This window comes from Myotis daubentonii, chromosome 17 (genome assembly GCF_963259705.1).
Source record: "Myotis daubentonii chromosome 17, mMyoDau2.1, whole genome shotgun sequence".
Taxonomy (NCBI): domain Eukaryota; kingdom Metazoa; phylum Chordata; class Mammalia; order Chiroptera; family Vespertilionidae; genus Myotis; species Myotis daubentonii.
Window position 1 is genome coordinate 29,009,673 of NC_081856.1, and position 24,714 is coordinate 29,034,386.

General features: G+C 41.2%; 2 protein-coding genes across 6 annotated transcripts in view; one reads left to right on the top strand and one right to left on the bottom strand.

Moving 5' to 3' along the window:
• Positions 1 to 5,421, top strand: part of MRPL13 (mitochondrial ribosomal protein L13) — a 30,883-nt gene extending 25,462 nt beyond the window's left edge. The window contains exon 9 of one of the 2 annotated variants that reach the window (XM_059671808.1): positions 1,512 to 5,421. The gene's annotated coding sequence lies outside the window, so the exon portion shown is untranslated. The remainder of the gene's footprint in view (positions 1 to 1,511) is intronic. The other variant, XM_059671809.1, reaches the window with a different exon arrangement.
• A 5,678-nt stretch (positions 5,422 to 11,099) lies between these two features.
• COL14A1 (collagen type XIV alpha 1 chain) overlaps positions 11,100 to 24,714 on the bottom strand; it is a 178,020-nt gene continuing 164,405 nt past the window's right edge. For 2 of the 4 annotated variants that reach the window (XM_059671814.1, XM_059671812.1), the window contains exons 46-48: positions 16,797 to 16,874; positions 14,745 to 14,900; positions 11,101 to 13,139 (exon numbers count right to left, since the gene is read on the bottom strand). In XM_059671814.1, the coding sequence (XP_059527797.1) occupies positions 13,060 to 13,139; positions 14,745 to 14,900; positions 16,797 to 16,874 (314 nt within the window). In that variant the 3' untranslated portion in view covers positions 11,101 to 13,059. Of the gene's footprint in view, positions 13,140 to 13,385; positions 13,951 to 14,744; positions 14,901 to 16,796; positions 16,875 to 24,714 lie in introns of those variants that run through there. The other 2 variants (XM_059671813.1, XM_059671815.1) reach the window with 2 other exon arrangements.

A 24,714-nucleotide genomic window follows, 5' to 3' on the forward strand; every position in this document is an offset into this window, starting at 1 on the left:
GTTGGCTGAAGATAACTGCAGCCTCACGCAGCATGAGAGCAGTTGTGCCATCTGATCTCATCTGGGGCCACAGGACAGCTTCTGTATGTGGGGCGCAAAGAACACAACCATGGGAGTTGGATTTCTATTTCAAGCCAGTTCGGAGGAACGGAGAAACAAGACAAGAAGTCACAGCCATCTACCCCATTTCATTTGAAAAATTATAAACACCTCTACCGGGCAAACTTCATGTCTTCTCAAAATAACATTCTACATTTAATAGAATGTGTCTTTATGAAGAACTTAAGATGCTTAAATTAAAATTGTGGTAGTTTTCTTGTATCACTTACATGGTGGGTCAGTGTTTGAGTTTTCTGCCACAACTCCATTTTCCCATACGTCCTATTATTTTGGGGGCGCAAAATTCCATCGCAGAGGGATTCTTTTTTAGGAATGCATACGCCACATTGTAGGATTATTGGACATATGTACTCACTGTAATTACTGGTTCATCACATCCTTCAGCAGAAGTGGCCACAAGTGAGATACTGTACAAAAGTCTGGTGCCATCTCCTTGACAGGGCTGGGCCACAGTAGGGAGCTCCTCACTGCAAGACCTGGATGGGCAGAGCAACGCTGTTGTCAGAGCCTATTCACACCTCCAGGTGTGGGAGATCTTGGGTTCAATTGGGACCCAGCAGATGAGCCAACATAAAGCAAGTCTTTAAAGCCATCCTTTGCCCAGAATGCAATCCTTTCCTTTCATATTCCAATTTCTACTCTAAATTTACAAAGTGAATACTGAGGATTGTGGCTGGCCAGATTGATAAATAATGTCTCTCGATTTAGACATACAGGGCCATGGGCTGGCCCAGAGACTAGGACTGGTGGTCATGAAGCAACACTGCCATCTTTAAAAGGATCGAAGGGCAGAATTTTGTTTCATTTGTAAGATTTAACCCAAATGAAGGAGGTTTAAAATATGCATGCGCAAACAAAATGGAAACAGACTCAGATACAGAGAAAAGACTAAAGTAGGGGGAGTAGAGGGTGGGTGAAAAAGGTGAAGTGATTAAGAAGTACAAAGTACCCTGGCTGGGTGTTCTCCGTGGTTAGAGTGTTGGCCAGCGGACCCAAGGGTCTTGGGTTCGAGTAGGGGGTTTGATTCCCTGTCAGGGGCATGTACCTGGGTTGCAGGTTCCCCAGCCCCGGTAGGGGTGCATGTGGGAAGCAACCAATTGATGTTTCTTCCCCTCCTTCTCCCCTTCTCCCTCTTCCTCTTCTCTCCCTCCTTTCTCCCACTTTCTCTTGAAATCAATGGGAAAAATTACTATGTGTGGTGCCACGTGGGTACTGGAAACATGGGGGGAGATCACGTTGTAAAGTATATGATTGTCTTACCAATACAAAATAATATTGGATGTAAACTGTAATTGAAAAAAAAAATCTCCTGGAAAAAAATGCATGTAAATTGCCATTTTTATCATATTCTTACTACAGTTTCTTCTCCTTTCTTGCTAATTCCCTCCCAGCCAGATCTCGACACTGCTCCCCTGCCTGTGCCCCCATCTTTTTTTCTATGCTGCAGTCGACTGATTTGTTTTCCTACCTTCTCCTGGAAAACGGGGTTCGTCCCACCCTCAGCCAAGAACAACATTCAATGTCCAGGTCTTTCCTGGCTGAAAATCCCACCATGGAACAGGTAGCAAGTTCTGAGTGTGCGAAGCCAGAAGCCCCAGGAGGGATCCTGCTGCCAATCTCTACAATGCCCCGTTTGAATTGGATAGAACCCTATTTCAGAAGGTCCGATCCTTCCAAGACAGACATTAAGGCTCCAGTTCAACTTAAACACAGACTCTTACAGAGAAATGGTAATTCTCTCTCTCTCTCTGCCCAAAAATCTAAAGTAAGAGTTGAGTACTTTTGCAGCATCACTACTGCTCAGGGCTTCGCCTTCAAAGAATGCAAACCTGAGCTCCGCTACTGGTAAAACAGAGGCAGTCTCTGCCCCTGAGGGCCAGCTTTCTTGAGGTGGGCTGCCAGGAAGCCTGAGGATCCATTTTCCACGTGGAGACAGCACACAGCACCTCTGAAGGACACACATGTCTGTGTCACTTCCATTTGGTCCATTAGAAGCTCTTTGATTTCAAACCAATCTTCATTTCAAGGCTGAACTTCGAGCTCAGCCCTCCCTTTTTAATTCCAACGTTAATACCTATGAAAGGCTTGCAAACAGTGGCGGCTAGAAGACCCTGTGTTGCTAGTGGAACACCTGTGCCTTTGTAGGTCGCTGTGGGGCTCCAGCTTGTCCACTTGTATTAAATCATTCAGAATCGACCCTGAGATGACAATGCCACCTGGCATCTTCGTTAGCCATCACAGAACTAAAAAGGGCCTTGAGGTTTAGAGAAAATTCTGAATATAAAGCATCTGCCCTTGACTTTTTTTGGCAGAGTCACAAAGCCCAAATCAAATATTTTTATAACTTCTTAGAAAAGTGATTTTATTATTATGCACTGTTACTGCGCACGGTGTGTGTGCAGAGCAGAAAGTCTTGGAGAAATGTGAATGTGTATGTGCTTCAGAAAATTTGATCTGGAAGCCTAAACCTTCGAAGCAGTGGTTAGTAGCCAACTCTCCAGTCTGTATTAACCAGGGATCAATCAGGCAACCAATATTTACATTCCAGAAACTAGTCTAAGTGCTTGAGATACAAATGTGAATAACAGCTGTATCCTGCGATCATGGTGTTCTGTTCCTGGTACAGATTTCCTAACACGCTTGAAATTTTCTAAATGATGAGAGTGTCTTTTGTTATGTTAATGAGGTGACTTTTGGAAAGCAGCTGAAGATGGGGGCTGGTTGTCAGGGGGCCAATCATGTGATTAGAGAGAGAGTTGGAACTTTTAGTCTCACCCCATGACCTCTAGGGAGGAGAGAGAGCTGGAAGCTGAATCAATCTTCAATGGCCAATAATGTAATCAATGGTGCCTATGTAAAGAAGGCTTCATAAAAACAGAAAGATGCGGTTCAGAGAGCCTTGAGTTGGCTGAAGTTCAGTTGACTAGGGCTGGGATTTGCTGGGCTTTGCTGGGCTTGCCTCCCAGCCTCAGCGTAGGTGCAGGTCTATTTCACGGGTTTCTGGCTGCCACCTGAGGCAGGTTTTCTCAGTGAAAGGCAGAAACAGGAGAGTAAGTTTAACTATGCAAGCAAATTTCAAACCTATCATTGTATTATGTGCCCTAACATCCCCCAGGTCGACGTAAATCAAAGTCAAGGGCTTAGAAGATAATCTGCTGCCATGAAGGTGATGATCGAGGGTGGAGAGGAATGGGTATTTTTGTGATTTCCCCATCACCTGGCTTAAACTCCACACACCTCCCTGAGGCCTATAGGACCTGCCTATAAATTTTTGAAATGCCACCTCTCCACTCTTGTCTCCATCCACTCCTGTTGTTGGACTTCACATCCCAGTCCCTCTTGAACATTGCTAATGCCCAAACAATCATGCCCTCATGCCTTGTCATGTAATAACTCTCCAATTATTCTCTCCTGGCCCTATTTCCACCATGTCTGATACATCTCAGTTCTTTCTAGGCATTTGTAGATATTTCTTCCCTGATATCTCAGTTCCCTGTACATAATATAATACATTATAAGCACTTCCTTATTGTGCTATAATTGCTTATCTCTTCATTGATGAGTTGAGCTCATTGAGGACTAAGAATGTGTCTTTTCTTTTGTGTATCCCTAGCACCTAGCACAGTGTCTGGCTCTTGTAAACCTCTAAAAGAGTGCCTGGCACATAGTAGATTTATAGTCTATAATAACTGTTGTATGAGTGACAGCAGCTATATTTCCTATGTAATACTAATATATATTTCTGGGCTCTTAATAAAAGTTGATTTCTTTATTATCTAACATTATAATACAAATGTTCCTGATTAGTCACGGACCTCCATGACTAATTTTGGTACCCAAACACCTTCCATCTCCTCGTGACTCCACCCTCCTGTGAGACCTTGGAGTCTCTGCATTCAGGCGGCAAATGAGAAAGAAGCAGGTGGACAAGACACACATACTTCTTCATTCTCTTGACTTGTAATTTGGAAACATATTCCATTGGTTGAGAACATGTCTCCTAGCCCATACTAAGGGAGTCTGGGCAATAAGCAGCTAATTTGTATTCAAGAAGAGAATATGGTTCTGGCTGAAGGTAGCTAGTTTCTGACACAGCAGCCAATATGAAATTATCTGAGACCTCGATAGGAGTATTTTTTTGGTGATACCAGAGTTAGAAAGATGAGAAATCCAGACTTTAACCAATTAAGGAAAGAATGGACAGCCAACAACTCCAAACTGATATAGGTCCCTGCGGAGTAACAAAGCAGGTGATTGCTTCCAAACACACCTGATGTTTCTGCAGTCAGTGGCTGCTTTGATAGGCATGAAAAAAAAGTAAATGTTAAGGTTTAGAAATACAGTCCAAGCCACAATCTTTCTGGTAACCATCAATGTCATTGTTCAGACATCTAGGAATATGACAGCAGAAACCATCACCCTCTTTCCACACTGCCAAGCTGCTGGGTCCGTGGGCTGCTGGGTAAATGGTCACTGTTCACTCCCATCCTTGAAAGTTATTTTTAGCCATGCAGGTATAGATCCAATTCCTTCAGAAACCCCCCAGATAGGGACTGCTAGTATTTGAGGAGAAGAAATACTTCCCCAAAGCTATAGAATGTGGACAGACGGTTACGGCTCCTGCACAGTCAGCTTTTGCGTTGCACCCAGGTGTCTAGCTTTTCTGTTGTTCAGAATCTCCAGCCTGGTTTGATAAAACATGCTCACACTAGAGTGGAATCAGATATAGAACCTGCTGGCGACACTCCAAGAACATGAGCAGGCGGCCAGTGACAAGAGAGATTTTGTTAGCAGGGCCTCCTGTGGTGTCCAAATCTGATAACTGAAATGTTTATAAAAAGAACTCTTTGTAAAGAGTTTCAACCCTTTCAGCCTCTAATTTTCCAGTGCACAGGCACAATACAGACACATACATGAGAAAGGACAAGTAAAGTGAAAACACATGAATTTTCTAATAACCCAATTCTCTTCAATACATCAGCTCAATAACTGAGCTCATTCACATACTAATGATTTCTCCTGGTGAAAGTCGAACTGATGAACACTTTTGTGACATGATTTTTAGGACATAACAGGGATAGAGTTTTAGCAGGATTCAATGAATTTGAGCCACATGAAAGGACAGTAAAAAATAAAAATGTCTTCAGTAATTAAATGTCTCTATTTTGGCTCACTCAGTTAGTTTTGCTTTGTTACCATACAAGATTCATTTTAGATCTGAAAAGAAAAAGATAGTTTTACTTATCTGGGCTTTGTCATAAAACATCTTTTAATTTAGGTTAATAAAGTTGAATTTCACAACATTGGTGGTGGATATTTTTTAATCAATAAGATAAAATACATTTAAACAAAGAAACAAGCAACCAAATATGGTTACTCATGCCAGCATGTTGTTATTAATTTAGCAACGTGCAGAGAAGAAATCATTACTAACATTTATGCCTTTATTAATGCTACCAAGACAAGTCATTCCACCATTCCTGGTAATGCAGTTAGCCCTCTGCCCCTTTCATTCTCCTTTTAAAATTGCCATTGCTGCCTGGCTGGTGTGGCTCAGTGGTTGAGCATCGACCTATGAACCAAGAGGTCACAGCTCGATTTCCAGTCAAGGCACATGCCCAGTTTGTTGGCTTGATCTGCAGTGTGGGGTGTGCAGGAGGCAACCCATCAGTGATTCTTATCATTAATGTTTCTCTCCCTCTCTGAAATCAATAAAAATATATTTTTAAAAAATTATCATTGCCTACATCTTTCTAAACATTAGTGCTCATTTTTCTTCATTCATCCCACGCCATTAATTACGAAGATATTAAAAAGTTAATAGATTCTTTTATAAAGTAGAATTTTACTCTAAAAAATTTTTGTGATTTTCCTGTAAAATATTAAGCTTGTGAAAACACCCTCTTGTTGCAAAATATTTTTTCAAACAATATAGAACGTTAAAGATGAACAGTTAAATGAAATTAACATTTACTTTAAATAAAGTAAAAGCTCCCTGCAATCCCATACCCAGGAGGTCACCATGGCTATGCATCTGGAGTTTATTCATCCCAATTTTTCAGTGCGGATAGATGAACAGAGTAATAGGGAAGTATTGTAGAGCTATTCTACCACTTGCTTTTTTCATTTAACAAAGATGTACCTTGTGTCAGCCAAATTTTCAATTTATTCAGTCTGATAATAAGGTAAAACTATTGCAAGTATACAAGTATACTCATGTAGTCAATTTTTGTTAATGATAGAGTTACCCTAAAAAGTATAGAATAATGAGGACTTTGTGGCAAAGAAATTCTCTGGACTCTGAGCTTGTCTAGAACAAATGACCCCTTTACATCAGTGTTTCCAATGCCACATCAAATCAGAACGAAAAGTTATGATTTTTTTAAACCAAATATTTTGGTTCATACCTTGGAAACCTTCATTCTTCATTTGAACAGCCGTTCTTGTTGGGGACAGGCCCAACGGGATGAAGTCTTGCCTGGTATTCCAGCCTAAATTAGTCATCCAAAATCATTCCACCCTGTTCATCCTTCTTAAGCCCCTATCTGCTACTAATACTGTATTTACTCTGGAAAAAGCAGACAAACCTCAAAACCAACATGCCCTTCTAAGATCATTCTCTCTTCCTCCTCACGTTTCTAATCTTCGTGAAGTTACCATTTTTACCTTCTGCCTGTCCCTTCACCCCCACCCCTGCCCAACCCCTCATTCAATTCTGCCCATAGTACTTCCCATCAGTTCCCAAAGCTGGTTTCTCCTCTGATTACTCACTGCACTGTTGTGCTCCAGGCCTCTCACCTGAACCACTGTAACAGGAAGCATGGTATATACAGGGGAGGGGGCACGAGCTATGGGAGCAAACCAGTCAGAGTTGGAATCCCTCTTTGCCTCTTCTATGTATGTATATATCCTTGGACATGTTACTCACCTTGCATGCTTGATCCTTTGTAAAAAGGGAACACTTAACTTATAAAAACTAGTAGTACAAGGCTGGTTTTCATCTTCCTTGATCTTTCCCCAAACTAGTCCGTCATGTACACTATATTGTGCCTCAAAATAATAACTCCAATTAGGTGACTCATCTGCTTAAAGACATCCACTGACTTTCTATTGCCTTCAGGCTGAAATCTGAGCATTTTAGCAAAGGATAGCTCTTTCACAGTCTGGTCCAAATGACCTTACCTGCTTCAACTTAGAGCAAGAAGTTAGGGAGGTCCTGTGCCATTGCATTCATCTTTTTCTCTCCAGCAACCCAACACATGGCTGAACCGATGGTGGATATTAATTAGAAGTTTGCTAGGTGGATGGATGCACACATGGACAAATACATGAACACACAAATGAACACATGAATAAATTAATATGTAGGAAGACATTTAAATACCTCTTCCTCATATTCTGAAATACCTAATGAATCTGAATTTGCAAGCTTTTATAAAAGCTGGTCATTTGTTTCAAGCTTTTATAAAAGCTGGTCATTTGAATTATTCCTGTCTCTAGAGAAAATTTAGAGCAAAATCTAGAGAAAAGTCTTTCCACTGTACGCAGAGTGTGATTTTTTTATTGTAAATTTTATTTACTTACTTTTTTACCTTTGTTGAAAGTATTACTGATATCCCCCATTGATCCCCTTCTCCCAACTCCCACCCACTCCCCATGCCTTCACCACACTATTATCTCTGACCATGGCTCATGCATATATCATATATACATATAAATTATCTGATTAATATCTTCCCACCCCATCTTCCCTCTGAGATTTGTCAGTCTGTTCCATGCTTCTATTTTGTCAGTTTATTTTGTTCATGAGATTCTGCATATAAGTGAGTATGTGATATTTGTCTTTCTCTGATTGACTTATTTCACTTAGCATAATAATCTTCAGGTCCTTTCATATTGTCTCAAAAGGTAAGAGATCCTTTTTTATAGCTGCATAATATTCCATTGTGTAAATGTACTGCAGCTTTTTTATCCACCCATCTACTGATGGTCACTTGGCCTATTTCCAGATCTTAGCTATTATAAATAATGCTGCTATGAACATTAGATTATAAATGAAACTGCTAGGATGAAATGATTCTAAACATTTATTCAGCAGCGGACAAGTGTTAAGCACACTTAGGCAATCTGAAACCTCTTAAAGAATGTACATAAGTAATATGGGAGCACAGAGGTTAAAGAACTAACTAGAAAAGGTGACTGTGGTGTCATGATTATCAAGGTTGTCCAGGTGGTTGTATTGGGGCTCAGGGAAGGCTTCTCACAGGAAGAGAAGCCTGGCTGAGTTTCAAAGATTGAGTATGAATACAAGTAGGTCATTTGAACTAGGGTGAGGCAGAAAAGTAGGGCTTTCTGAGCTGCAAAAAGAAAGCATATCAAAGATAAAGAAACAAGAGAGGGCATGCAACAAGTGTTTTGCAACTAGTTCATTGTGGCTGTAGTTTGGAGAATATTTGGCTGAGAGATACGTTTCAAAATAAAATAGAAAAAGATAGGTTGGAGAATTTGTGCAAATAAAAATGCAAGGATAGTAGAAGGCAGGATACTCTTCAGGTGATTTCATTCATTCCTGTGGACTAAATACTACGTACATGAGCATGACCATTAAACCTCTATATCCAGTACCTCTTCTAAGCTCCAACTCTCCTTTTTTTTAAAAAAAAAATATATTTTATTGATTTTTTACAGAGAGGAAGGGAGAGAGATAGAGAGTTAGAAACATCGATGAGAGAGAAACATCGATCAGCTACCTCCTGCACATCTCCCACTGGGGATGTGCCCGCAACCCAGGTACATGCCCTTGATCGGAATCGAACCCGGGACCCTTCAGTCCGCAGGCTGACGCTCCATCCACTGCGCCAAACTGGTTTTGGCTCCAACCCTCCTTTTAACACCGCTTACTCAGTTATTTCATAAACAGAACTCTTTAACCTCTCCACCCAACTCTAATTTCCAGAGGGATATATGTATCTACATCTACCTAGTTGTTAGTCTCCATTTCTAGTTAACTCACAAGTCCTGTCAATACCACAAGCTGTGAGTCCTCCACCATTTTTCATCAGACCATGGCAACGTTTTCTCATCCACTATGATCCCCTCCAATCCATTCTCCACTGTGCAACCAGAATAATCTGAATAATAAGCTGACTAGTCTATTGGTCACCTGAGGTGCTTGGTTAAAAAAAGCAAAGTTCCTAACCCAGACGACTGAAACAGAATCTTTGGGGATTCCTCTGAGTCCAGAAGTCTGTGCTTTAATGAGCCTCATCTCCACCCCTTTTTGCAATTAACATTACCAATATGTGGGGCAGAGTAGCCTAGAGGTTAAGAGTCATCTACTTGATTTCTGGTCACGGCACATGCTCAATTCCCAATGGTGGGCATGCAGGAGGCAGCTGATCAATGATTCTCTCTCATCACTGATGTTTTTCTCTCCCTCTCCCTTCCTCTATGAAATCAATAAGAAAATATATTTTTAAAAAAAAAAAAAAAAGAGAAGATAACTTGAGTCAAAATGCCTAGTTCTGAAGTCTAGCTGTGTGTCCTTGGGCAAGTAACTTACCTTTTCTGTTCTTCTGTCTCCTCATTTGGGCAATAGTGAACCAGCTCTTGGGTTGCTATGACAATGAAGTTAGTTAAAACACAGTGGTAGTTTTTATTGCTTCTCACCAATATTTCTGGTTCTCTTCTGCTTCCAAGTACATGAGGAGATTGTACTTCTCCACCTCTATGAAGCTAAATGTGCCCATGCAATTAACGTAGAACAATGAAAGGTGAGTGGAAGTAATGTGTGTCACTTCTGAGGGAAGCTGGAGATGTTTCTCCATGCTCTCTCTTCTCTCCTTGGCAGTCATGACAGTACGTGCTCATATGGAAGTGTCCAAGAGAGCAGCCATGTGGAACAGTGAACCAAGACATGGAGGACAGCTGTCCTGCTTTCTTGTGTGAGCAAGTAATAGAGTTGTGCTAAGCTCCTGAAATGTTAGGGCTTTTATTACCACAGCATAGCATAGTCCAACCTAACAGGTAGAATGTTAAAACCCTTGGAGTAGGCCTGGCTGATAGTAACAGCCCAATGACAGCTTCAAAATGAACTTGAGCAACATGGCTCCCTGGAAGATCAATTTTCCCTTCACTAACTTAAAACATACACCCGATCATGTCACTCCTCTGTTGAAAATCTATCAATTGCTTCTCATGGGACTTAAAATCTAAATCACTAACTTGGTGCACACAGCCCTGCTGGCTTTGGTCTCCAGCCTTATCTGTTTACTCTTCCATTCACTCTCCTGCCACATGGACCTTCTTTGTTTCTTGAACATGACAAGCACTTTCCTGATAAAGGGCCTTTGTCCTTGACAAGATCTGAGCTTGAATTTCCTTTCCACACTTTTTCTCATCATCATGTGTCAACTAAAATGTCATGCCCTCAGAGAAGCCCTCCCTGTCTACCCAGTGGAAACAGATGATCCTTTGTACCTCTTCATCATAGTCCTATCTCAGCACTTTTCCTGCATCTTTCATACCATTCGTCACAATTTGAAATTAATTCTGCTTATTTGTTCACTCGTTTCCTATCTTTCTTTAGCTAGAGAGGAAGCTCCATAAGGTCAAACCACAGCTCTCTTGTCCATGGTTTTACCTTCTGAACTCGAACAGTTCCTGGTACACAGAAACATTAGTTATGGAAGGTTGGAGTTGGACAGGGGAGGTGGAAAAGAAACAGGGAGGAAGAGTTGCCCTGGAATTAAATGGAAGCCCATTTGAATACAAACTATTACCTTAAAATGATTATTCCCCAAAGAAATTGAGTTTCTAATAAAAGTGGTGAAAGTTCTGAAGATTGTATTTTTTATGAAATGATGGGCTCTGAAACTATATCAACTATAAATTAAGATATAAGTATATTTCTGTCAAAATAGGCAAGTCAATAAAAAATGCAATCCAAAATCAGATTTTATTTCAAGACAATGTGCTATAAACACAAAAGTCCTAGATCTGAGTTACACCTTTTATTCTGAACATTTCACTCAATAAAAATCTAATATATTGGGTCCAAGTGATGACACATTCCAAACTAATGAAACTTTCCTGTAGCTTAAATAAACAAATTCAGATCACCAAGTAAAATCAAAGCCAAGTATATTTGCACAACTCAAGAGTGATATGAATGAATTAAAACCTCTAATGGTTTATACTTCACCATTTATAACAAACTTTGAGAGTCTTTTGAGTGATACCTTATGAGGCTGAATTTCCAGGACCAAATACTAAAACATATAGAATATCCTCCCTCTACTCACTTATTAAAAGACTAAGAAATCTGAGATACAAAGGTCTGAGGTGACTTATAACATACCCCAGTCATATAAAGGAGGAGTTCTGTTAAATGATTCTGGGTCAGACCATCATGATGAACCTAGGGCAAGCTTTCCTCTTTACCATTCCTGTTCTCTACACCTGGAGTCATATTGTGTAGCTAAAAGGAGACAGCTATTGGTTATCTGCTCACTGTCTTCTCGCATTCCTGCAAACGTGTCAAAAACTCTTTGCTGGATCCCCAAAGGCAAACAAGTAGAGCCTGGAAGAATCCAGCTTCTGGTGAAAACTGACCCCATCTCTGCCATATAAAAGTAGCTGTTACTAGACAGACACTACAGGGAAAAAGAGCATACAATAAGGTTATGGTTCTCTATCACTTCTATTTTCAACAGTAAATAACAGGACCCAAATCTTTCTCAAATATCTAGATTTTTTTCCTTTGTGAACAAAAGATAAATTATAGTTATAAGTAGGTCATTAGGGGTTAGAGTTTATTAGATTCAACCTCATTTCTTCTCTGCCTTTAGTTTTCCAGGCTTTTTTTTTTTTGGTTGTTAATACCAGAAGATATATGGGCTCTTCAGCCAACCATTCATCAACATTTATTTAGCATCAGTCTTGCATTTTCACTGTCATTGCTGTTTGATAGGTTATAAATGAATGATAAAATTCAAGTCAACTTCTTCTGTTAAGCTTTATACTACACTTAGAATGAACGAATGAATGTTTGAATGTATGTTTGAATGCCTGTCTGAAGGAAGCCGATTCTTATTTTTCTGTTTAAAAAACTCAGCTACGTTGAAGGTGACTTTTAGAAATGCAGTAAAAAGAGTCCACATACACTGTTTTAAATTTTTATTTGCTTACAAAAGACAATGGAAACAGGTTTGCAAAAACTTATCTGCATGTACACTGTAAGCCATGTAGATAAGGAGGGCAAGCCTTGGAACACCACTGGATAAACTGTTCATCAAAACTAGATCTGTTTGCATCGGAACCGGTGGAAAGTCATTATTGTACATGGCAAAAACCACTGCAAAATGAAATCTATTTTTCATAGCACCAGATTAAGAAAGGTTCTATTGTAACATGTCCTTGGACAGCAGTGAAAGCAGCTATCAAGTGATCTCAGAGTTGGATACATCAATTGACAAAGAGGTAGTTTCTCCCTTTTTCTTTTCAGCAAGGTTACAGGGGACAGGAATCAATGGCATCATCTGTGAATCTCTTTACATTCCTGTTCTGCTAGGACCCCATGTCCCTCGAATACAATCACATCTGTTTTGTTGCATTTTAGGACTCGAGATCATCTAACACAGAAAAGTTTCCGTAGTTCAACTTTTTGGCCAAATTTTCTCCGAGAACTCCTCTCTGGAAAAACCAGTGATCTGGCATGTCATTAAAGCAACCAAGAAAAATCAATCCTATGGCATCATAGATGGAGGGTTTTTTAAAAAATGTAATTCTTTTTGTCAATAATAACAATATCCAAGGAAGAGATTTAGGCTGATGAAACAAGCCCCTAGAAGGTAGTATACAAACCACATTATGACATTCTTCTTGAACAAGTGCCCGTAAGAGTTCTTGCAGTTGGTCTTCCAATTTCTCGTGAGGCGATCAGATCCCAGAGCCCCACAATTCCATCGCTTCCAGCTCGTCTTGGACAGGAGTGAATTCCGGCTGATCAGGATGGGGAGCTAGAGAGGAAGAGCGGGGTGGGGACTTGATAGGACCCAGAAACCAAAAATTGATCATCTCCCTTCACAGAGATGTAGATTTGATCATTAAACTAGAGAGATAGCCTGCTTGGGTAGAAAGCAGTAGCTCCCTTCACCCACTACACCTCTGGTTCCTTCCCCAGGAGGTTTCAGATGATTAGTTAATGAAGGAAGGGACAGATACATGACAGACATTGTTAGAAAACTAGAATCACAGCCATCTGATTAAATATTATGTGTTTTATTTACAAAAGGAACCTTGAAAAATCAGCAGAATTATGAAAAATAAATTTTAAAAATCGATCTCATGTTAGAAGTCCATCACCAGGGGGCAGTAGGAAGGGGAGGTGATCAGAAGAAGAATGGAGAGCAGGGTGATCAGAAAGAAAGATGCCCATCAATCTTGTGTGGGTACAGGATAGAGGAGAAGGCTCATGTAAGTAACTTTATTACTGAGCATTCATTCAGGGGAGTTTGGCATAACTTCTTGGTACACAACCATATTCCTCTATCCAAGCTCATATGGAGCAATCTGTTTGTAATACAATTGACCCATGTGATTTGCTTAAATTCCAGTAGTATTGACATTGTGTGGTGGGAGCAGAGATGTGATAGTGGGCAGATAGGGAAGCAGGTAAGGCAGGGAAGCAGAGTGCCCATTGTTAGGGTTAAGTGCTGGGTGGTGGTGGTCAACAAGACAGTTCTGTATCCAGAGCCAATTTCCCAGGCCAATGTCCTCAGAGTGGAGGAGTTCCACTTCAGTGCTGGTAATCATTGTAAGGGATCAGATCTTAGTAAAGGACAGAGAGATTTGAGGAAATAGGGAGGGAAGAGATGGACAGAGAAAAACACATCAGCAAAACTCTGACCAGTTCCTCTGGCAAATAAGGTTAAATTTCTCCTAAAGCAGAAAATTTAAATTTATTGACTAATAAGCTCATTGCCTCAAAGCAGTCTCTGAGTCTTCCTCTTGGTGCTTCCAAGAACGACTATGTCAGAAAATGTCTCATTGCACAATCCGCCAGCACGCAGACTGCAGATGTTTATAGGGAGCATAATCTTTTCAGAATCGCAATCCAGTAGTTAGTAATGAGGCAAGGACAGCATGGCCACTTATGTTTCTTCTGAAAATTATCTTTGGTCATCCATGCATGGGGTGGGCAGGATGTCACCCCAAAGAATCTAGGGGATCCCAGTTATGGGGAAGTTCTAAGTTTGAAGTTTCCCGCAAATAAGAGTAAATTTTACAGGACACCATGGCCATACCACAGCAATAACATAGCATGAGGGGCCCAAAAGAACGTTCAAACATGTCCCCCAATGACCAAATATGAGCTCAGAGGCCAACTCTGTGTGAACTGCCATTTGGAAGCAAGGAAGACTTAGCTGTGCTGTTGTTTTGAACTTCTGGTATTTTAAAGAGTTAACCTCTAGAGAGTCATATGCACTTTATAGAAGATGCCTCTGGAAGTTCAAGCTCTGCTTCCCTCCCATATTTGGTCTATTTTTCATAGCACCCCTTCACCGCTATGGCACAAATTATAGTAAAACATTGGTTAAAGCCCACTAGAGGCTGGCACTTACCTCCCACCCCGTAGGCTGAACATGAAGAGGGGTCGCAGTATCCAGGCTGGCCAGAAGGACCTTGTGGTCCAGGCACCCCCAGGTGACCTGGTGGACCCCTTGGTCCAGGAGAGCCAGGGGGCCCCGGGCTTCCTGACCGACTCTCCCCTGCAGGTCCTAAAAAGCACCCACAATGAAAACAGTTGGTCTTTTACGACAATAGGGTGAGTTTTGAGACCACCAAGAAGTAAACTACTCTTACGAGAAGCAACCTTACACATCTCAACAATTAGAGCAACCTGCCTTTCTCTACTCATTGAGTGCTTCTCCCTAAACTGGATTCCCTAGACAGAAGAACATACTGGAATCACTCATTATCCTGGAGGACAACCCTTTTAGTCAGCTCAGAAAACTAGAAAACAAAATCTATTCTTTTCTAGAACCTCTTGGATATTAAAGGAGAAGGAACATAGCGCTCTCAAACCTTGTTTTCTCTGTGGAGCTTCTGTTTCCCAATATGAATCCAATGTATGGGTGTGCATGCATGTGTGCGTGCACACACACACACACACAAACACATGAACACTCTCAAGCTCAACCTCATCATCTGTACTGGTTTATGGCCCCAGATAATTGAAGTAAATTAGTCTGAGTCTGAAAGAAATTATTCTACATGAGAAAAAGATAAAGTCTACAACTGGACCCAACATACTAATCCAAAACGTCTTTAGGCTAGCTTATATTAATTGAGAACTTAGATTGTGTGAAAATGGAGATTAAAATTTTTGTGAAATTAAAAAGATTGTTGGGTTGGGTTTTTTCATTTTTGGTTTTCATTTGTTTTTATGTTTGTTGGTGTGTGGTTTTTTTAAAATATATATATATATTTCAGAGAAGAAGGAAAAGGGAGAGAGATAGAAACATCCATGATGAGAGAGAATCATGGGTCGGCTGCCTCCTGCAAGTCCCCCACTGGGGATCAAGCTCACAACCCAGGCATGTGGCCTTAACCGGAATTGAACCTGGGACCTTTCAGTTCGCAGGCCAACGCTCTAGCCACTGAGCCAAACCAGGCAGGGTTCTTTGTTGGTTTTTATAGCTGCATTCAAAAAGTAGTTAAGAACCATTCTCCAACTAGAAATGAAATTCTTTAACTTAAAACCAAAATGTAAATGAGAAATATATTTGAAAAGTGTTGTGGCTCTCAGGTACATTCAGTCTCATTTCATCAACATCCACCCAGCATCCATTCTGGGCATCTCATGATGCTGAGTCAGTTATATGATCTCAAATTACAGGAATTTTTACATTTGAAATGAATCTATTGCATTAGGCATCTCTCCTAGAAAAAGTCTTTTCCAAAATAATTATTAGGTTGGAAAGAAAAGTCTATAAAGCATTTGATTCCATGTGGCTAAGACTGAGATTGCAAATATCCAATAGAATTGCAAACTTAGAATTCTAATAATGACTCTGATTGTCTGAAGACCATTATGAAAGCTCCTAGTAATGTACACAAACCTCAAAACTTCACCCAAAATTCACTCAGTGAGATGAGCATGGTGGCAGGAACTACCAGTGCCCATCAAACATCCACGTGTTCCTCTAGATCTCGAGCCTCCCCTGCAGGACAGTTGGAGCTGAGCAACTAGTTCCAGCCAGTGAAATGTGACAAGTGACTTATGTCCTTCTGCATTTAGAACTGTGAGACCTGAGATGCTTCCTTTATCTTTCTCCTGGGGCCTTTTGTTCCAAATGGGGGGCGAGGGGAACCAACATACATCAAGCTTTGTGTCACGAGTATGATATTAATCACTGTAGTGTCAATCCACTAAGCATTTGTTACTACAGCATAGCCTAGCCTGTCCTAACCAATAAGATTCCAGAATATGCTGTAACTTTGAGAGCTTGTATTAGGAGACAAATTGGCCTCCTAACAAAATGAACACGACATACAGCCATTGCAGTTAGGTACAAGGATGTAATATGACCATGTTCCTCACCTGTGATATCCAGGGAATAGAAAGATTTAGGATTTTCAATTTCAATTTTCTGTTAGGTAAGAATATTTACCTGCTGGCCCAGGGGGTCCTCTGGGACCTTGGCTTCCAACACCTGGATTTCCTTTTTCTCCTTTGATACCAGTTAGACCTGGAGAGAGAGAGAGAGAGAGAGAGAGAGAGAGAGAGAGAGAGAGAGAGAGAGAGAGAGAGAGATTCTTTTAAAAAATAAAATCAAAATGAAATCCGTGTAGTTCATTTTTCTGGGTTTCAAAAGGACCTCTCTAATGAAGACAATGATATGGGATAATTTGGGCTATGGTTACTATTGGACTTTTATATTAAAGTCTGACACTGGTGACTTTTGTACAACCACATATACAGGCTGGTTCTGTTTCTGAGCCTGCAGTCTGTATTTGCAAAACTGCAAGGTTATCTTCCTCCTTCATGCTGACGTGGTCCGGCCTGCCAGGAGCTGGCCTCTGTCTTTGCACGCACCAGGCCAGCCGATGTGTGGCACTCCACAAATAACACAATAGAAGTCACAAGTGCACATGTCTAACATTTTCCTTTTGGTCCACCCTGTAAAGGATCTGCAAAAGGCATGAATTATAATTAGGCAGCAAAGTTCTGAAGAGCGTGAGTTTCCATTAAAAACTTGGAAGCTTCGGGAAAGCCTGTGTTTGATTTGGCTGATTCAGCCCCATAAAATCCTAAACCTATTCATGTGTCTTTTCCACAGAACAGACTTCTTATTCCAAATAATTTATGGTGCTACTAATAAACTATACATTTTCTCAGGCAAACACACACACACACACACACACACACACACACACACACACACAAAAAAAACCCATAAAGAAACACATACACCTCGTTGTCTAAGTAGGTTCTATCACCAGACTGGTGGGCAGGTGAGAGCATTCTGTATTCAGCCCCAACCAGTTGCATCAGACGGGGGTCTGGGTTACCCTGACTCATGTTGCAGATGATCTCTGGTGTCTGTTTTTCAGGTGCAACAATGCTTTGAAATAGCAAACTGCGAAACCACATCTCTATGTAATTACACTTAACAGAGAAACTGGGTGATTCGTCAAAGCTCAGAAGGGAACATAAGTCAATGAAAACAACCAATCTGATAGGTGGCAGGCATGCAAGTAATTTAAAGTGTTTAAGACTAATAATAAAAGAGGACACTTATTTAAAAAAATAAAAAAATAATAATAAAATAATAATAAAATAAAATGCTTAAGACTACAACCTTTTTTTTTTCTTACTAAATGCAGCAGGTATTCACTGTAGACAAACTAGAAAACAAAACAAGAAAGAACCCTAGCCCTTGAAAACAATCACTTTTAACATCTTAGCTTATAACTTCCAGAAAGAAGCCTGTTCATATAGTATTCACTCTGGAAATAGTTGACAACAACAACAAAAATCCACTAACACTTCTTTCTACACGGTATGCACAAGAATAACAACTGCACACGACTGTCCCTTGATTGGAAGCTTTGGTGACTGCTGTGTTCCTTGTGACCACCTCTTGGGGTCAAGGTATCCTGTCATATTTTTAAAAGTCCTTCTTCCTTGATAGTGGTCCTCAGGGGTTCTCCACCATGACTGGGCTTCCCCAACACCCAGGCCTATTGCATGTGGCCTTAGTGGTGTTATCTGAGCTCAAAAAAGACCAGCCCAGCAGAAAGAGGGCAGGGCGCTGACTGGTGAGCCTACGTTCTTCTGTTTCTGGGCTGATTCTTCTCTTAGGAGCTGATAGGAAGAGAGTGATTTCTCAAAAGAAAAATGCCATCCAATCTGTGTTATACAAAGCACACGACTTACTCGGACTAGTCAACATTTAATGCTCGATTGCGAATCAAGTTGTTCAGTCAGAAAACTACTCTGAGTATGTCTACTGGGTATTACCCAATTAACTAAACTAGTAGCTAATCGGTTAATAATTGCAGTGAGTCCTTTTTAGCTGGTGGGTGCTCCCTCACTTGTGAATGCGTGTGCCCTGATGTGCATCTGAGAATAGAGCAGAAACTGCCTTGTCTGTTAGAATCGGAGCCACTTTCCCCAGAGGGAGCCACACATTTTTAAAGAATTAGAACACAATCAAACACACCAATGACTAATGCAGGCTGCTCATGATTAACTGCGGGTGACTCAGAGGCCTGCCGTGACCTATGGTTCTCAGGGATCAACGTTAACAGCAGGGCTTCTCGGTGATTATTCTCCACAAGCAGAAGACACAGTGATTGGGCTGAATAGGACATCCAGGAAAGTACTCTCAGGAACACCCCCCTGATAAGAGCTTCCTGACTTAGCCTTTGTTCACTCATAAGGAAAGCAAGAGGTGGGGAAGACTGGGGAGTAGGAAGTCCAGTTGTTTTAATTTTCTATGTTATGTAGATAAAAACCAAGTGGAATTTGATAGTATCTGTAATACAGATCGAGAAAGGAAGAGCCTCACAAAAACATTCCAGGCCCTGAAAAGGCCCTAAAAGTAAATTCTAAGAATACAATTTGATATCATCAGAGAATTTTAGATGTTGTTAGCCTTCAAGTTATGATCCAACTAGATGTAGGCTAATATATAAATATCTGTCCCTGTGTTCACTGAAGGATTATCCATATCCATGATAACTGGACCTGGTTATAAATCTTGTTTTTAAGGGAAAAAAAGGTTAAAAATCAATATTTAAGTACCTAAGATGAGGATTGAAATTAAAAGCTAAGTTTACAGATTGAAGATCTCTAAAAACAGATCTGGATATATTTCGATAAGCCTTGTAGGCCTTGATTAAAAGGAGGGAAATGGAATGTCCTAGAATGTCAGCCTGTGACTATCCATGAGGTGACAGAGGGCAATGGAGTGAGGGCATAGTCATTCTTTACAGACAAAATGTAGTCATCACCCATAAGGACTTCCCTAAAATATCTCCTTGTGAGGACCCAAGGTGGGGCCACTTGGTGCTGAGAGGGGGTCACCAGAGCTAAGTGCCAGCGTTCTTTCCACAAGGCAATGGAACCCCCAAGTGCACAGGATATTTACTCCTTTTGACACTCCCTTCTCACTGTGGTTGTCTCCATAAATACTCCTCATTCTTCAAGACCCAACTCAAAGCTTCTCCACAATCCTAACAGGCAAAATCATAAAGGAGTCAAGAGGGCAAGAATTGCCCAGCCAGCATGGCTCAGTGGTTGAGCGTTGATCTATGAACCAAGAGATCACAGTTCGATTCCTGGTCAGGGCACAGGCCCAGGTTGTGGGCTTGATCCCCAGTGTGGGGCATGCAGGAGACAGCTGATCAACGATTGTCTCTCATCATTGATGTTTCTATCTCTCTCTCCCTCTCCCTCCCTCTCTGAAATCAATTATATATATATTTGAGCAAGGATTATCTATCTAGCTTTTCAATTCTATGGAGCCTTCCACATAGTGTGTCACTAACACACAGGGTGTCCTGAAAAAGGTACACATACACACACACACACACACACACACACACACACAACTCTTTAACAGCTGATAGTTCAATTTTGAAAATGAAATGTATTTTAATAACACTGTCTTTGTAATTATTCAAAGTATGTGTATACATTTCTGGAGCACCCTATATAGTGAGTGAACAAATGAACAAATGAATGAATGAATGAGTGAATGAATGAATGGAGTTCTTTGCTTCCATATTATCACTGCCTCCAATTATCCCATTGCATTGCTTGTTCTTGTGTTCTAGTCTGAAACCATGAGACTGTTGACTGCAAGAATCATCCCCTATTTATTGTGGTAGTGTCAGATACCAAGCCAAGTCTCACACATAGTAAGAAAATGCCTATAAAACACCGGAAGGCTAATTGAATGACCGAATGAAGCTGACTTAAATGCAAGCATGACCCTGAAGGATCAACAAACAAAATTCCTTCAGCTGGAGCTTCACTTTTATTTTCCTATGCCTGGCTTATGTGAACGCTGCTTTTTCTAACAATTTCCTTGCGTGGCAATATGAACTACCAGTGTCTCTTAGAGATGAGTATGATGGACTCCAATTAGCTTTCACTATCTGCCATTTTAAAAAAATGAACAGAGCTGATATAAAAGATCTAATTTATCAAAATGTGATTTAGCTAATATCCTTAGTTTTCTGTGAAGTTACCAAAAATATTTACGATAATTAGAGAAAAGTCTTTTCTATTATGCACCCATCCTTTTATTTATTTATTTTTAATGACAACTTTTAAGAGCTATTCTTTTAGATCTTACTCTCTTATTAAAATCTTAATATCTTATTCTTATTTCATTTTTAAAATTTTTTAAAAATAGATTTTTACTTTTTTAGAACAGTTTTAGGTTCACATAAATATTAAGTGGAAAGTCTAGAGCGTTCCCATATGCCCCCCGTCGCTACACTTGCATAGCCTCCCCCATTATTAACATGCCTCACCAGAGTGGTAAGTTTGACATATTTCTTCCTCCTTAAGAGTCACATTAGAAATGATTTCAGGGCTACCTGGTTCTCCCTTACCACTAACCTAACACTGACCCTCTAATATTTTCTTTCACTGGTTTACTAAGTCGGAGACCTGTTTGTTTCAGTTCTTCATTGTATTCCCAGTTTCAGGCACACATCAGGCACTCAAAGATATGTCAAACAAATGGACGGATGAATGAAATTCAAAGTCTGATTGCAGACCTTGACAAACCAAAGATGTGGCTGGTTGGTGTACCAGCTATGCTTCTAAATGACCTTATTAAGTTTTGAATGCTAGATGTTTTATGTATGAACTCATTTACTCTTAGCAGAAAACAAGAGGGCAGACTCAAATTAACCCAAAAAGAGGGCTGGAATACAGAGGTTAAGTCACTCGTCTTTAGTTAGTAACACAGTCAAGATTTCAACCCAAGGTAGGTGCTGAAGCCTGTGCACACAACCCAACCACTGTGCCCCCTGCCTCCCTCTCTCCACCCCACGCTGGCTCTCTCCGCTGTGTTTTCAGTCTTGTTTGCTATAGCTGCGGCTTTCTGAACTGCATGCGGATACAGTCTGCACGTTTTCTCTGGCCCGACATCAGCCTTGTGGTTATCAACTTTCCGCAGCTTACTTCCTTGGGTGTATACATTTGACCTCAGCTCTGAGCAAGCCTTGAGGTTGATTTGAGGAGGATTTATCCTGCTCGCACTGACTACATGTCCAGGGTCTAGCCCTTGGTTGTTGGTTTCCCCCTATTTTTTTTTTAACCTCCGTATAGGGAGATTTTACTAATTTGCCCCTTGACCACACCAAGCACTCCAGGCTGGAGTCTCATGCTCCTCCATGGAGCCCGGTCACTCCCATATAATCAGACATTCTGAGCAACTAACAGGATTTGTGCTCAGACAGCTATGCAAGGCCTGGTTAATGCTTTCATTGTCATTTTACCAAAAAGTCACAGAAACTGTGAGACAAGGCATTAACTGTGTTATTATATAGTCTGTTGCCTGGGAAATGCTGGTGATGAATTACAAGTAGACTGCTTTTTATTCAACATATGTTGGAATGCCTACTAGGTGCAAGGTACTGGACAGGGTCCCTCGCTACAATGGCAGATTCACTGGACTCAATTCAACCAGTACTTTTTGTACTTATCCAGGCTCTGCCATCTATCCTTCTTTGGCTGCGGATCAGTGCCAGCATGTACAGGCTCCATGTTTTGGGCTAAGGTGGTCAAGGCTGGAAAATACATGGTTGCTGTAAAAGTGAGCAAACTTTGCAAACTGTTGCTAAGGATCCCACCTCCTATTGCCTTTTTCATAAAACAAGTGACCATCTAGTATGCCTCTATACTCTAGGGCTCAGCCAGGGAAACATCGACCATTCTAGATCTTTCAAGCAAAGGGAATTTAACATAGGGACTTGGTCACATTAGCAATAGAAGAATCGAGCAATCAAATAAGGATGATGAGACAACCAGACATTAGCAGCAGCAGGAAGGCATTATCAGCAGTAGGAGTGCATGAGCGATAGGAGGAAGGGTGTGACTAGAGCCCAATGCCTAGGGCCTTCTGGTAGGATCAAGAATGACAGTGAGACATTGTCCAGTGGAAGCAGGAGCCACACAGGGGCTGTAGCCACAAATGAAGTCACAAAGGAAGTCGGGGTGAGGTTGATGGGAGAAATATCCTGACTTTCCCCTTTTCCAGTGCCTCCCATTGGCTGAGGCGGTCCTGGAACAGCAGGCTAGGAAGTTTGAAAACAGTGATGCACAGAAAAAAGGAGAGAGAAGGGCAAACTGCCCAGTCCAGTCCCGATATCAGGCACTGAGAATTTAGGGTCAAATGCACCCTCCGTGTCTGTGGCAGGTCACTATGTCACAGGGGAAACAGACAAATGAGTAGCTGTAATGCAGTGTGAGGGTAGCTGCAAAATATGAGAGCACAGAACTGAGGCATCGGTAGGGAATTGTAGATGGCTTTCCAGTATAGCTGACCCATGATATGAAAGTCTTGAAGAACAGGGATTGGCCACGTAAAAAGGGGGCAAATAGAAGCACATGTGCAAAGGTTTGCCTGGGGAACCAGTTGGGTATGGCTTTGGCAGCTGCAAGGTGGGTAGTGGTAGAGTAAGAGGCCAGGTTAAGCCTCCTTATGACAAGCTATGTGCATCACACCAACGAGTTTGGATATGGCCCCTCTTCAAATACCTGCTACCTAATTATTTTTGTTTGTTTCTGACTTTATACAGTTTTCCTTAAAGAAGAACTCCGAACTGGTTAAGCTTCAGGCCCCACTAAGCTCAGATCTGCCCCTGCTGGGTGCAACCAAGCAGTACAATTCGTTATTGTGAAGGTTAACACCACCAATAAACACGGAAAAGCCAGAGGAAATGTGCTGAATCATATTTCTACCTAGTGGGCTATCCAGTGGTCAAAGGAACCTACTAACCAGATCAAGATCAAGACAACAGAATAGTTTACACTTTAGGTTTTTGCACCATAGTAATGTAGGTAGGAGGTCCTTTGGTCTTTTGACCACAGACATCTAAATCGGACACATTGACATTTGGGCAGTGAGGGGAGGAAGTGCAGCAGGAAGGAGGGAAACGAAGGCGGGAGAATAGAAGCTTTAAAGGGAGAAGGAGAGAGGAAAGGAGACGATGAGTGCAGGGCTCATCCATGCACACCAAACCTGTGCATCTGTTTGCAGTGTGACTGCTCGTAATTACTGGTACATCAACAATCGCAGTGTAATGGGAAAATGCAGTGATTGGAGCCATGTGCCTGGGGACAGAGAAGCCCAGATGAGGAAGATCTTACTCAGTCTAATTCAGCTGGAAGAAAGCAGAGTAGCAACAACAAATACACTGGCCAAACAAATAAAACATTGCGAGGAAGCAGTGGTCTGGCAGAGGTGACTCTTGAAATGAATTTTGAAGCTTGAGTATGAATGAGTCAGAGGAAGAAAGCGGGTTCTGGGGAGTGGGAAGAGCATGGGATAATCCAAGAAGAGATATAAAAACAGGACACAACGGGGTTAGCGTTGAGTGTGGTAGGAAAGGAAAAGGCATGTGTAAAGAACGCTAGTAAACTGAATTAATGGTCTAAATTCTTTACTACTTTGCAATAGAATTATACACCCATTCCCACTCTATGGACTCATGCATGTCCCTACTCATAGATTTAGGGTTAGCCAAGTGATTTGCTTTCGCTAGTGAGGTATTAGTGGCAAAGACAAGAACAGAGGTGTGAGATATGATTGAGAAGTTGGGTTGCTCTGTTTTGTTTTAGCCATTGTCACAAGGAGAATGGGGAGCGATCCCCTACTCCAGCCAGGGCCCCAGTAGAGCAGAGCTGTCCCACCTCCCACAGACAAGTGATGAGAACTAATATTTATTGTTGTGTGTTACTGAGATGTTTGCGGTTTGTTGTTATGCAGCAAAAGCTGAGCACTGTGCCATTCAGTTTGGCTAGAGCAAAGGGCACATACTTGACGTGAAGCTGATTAGAAA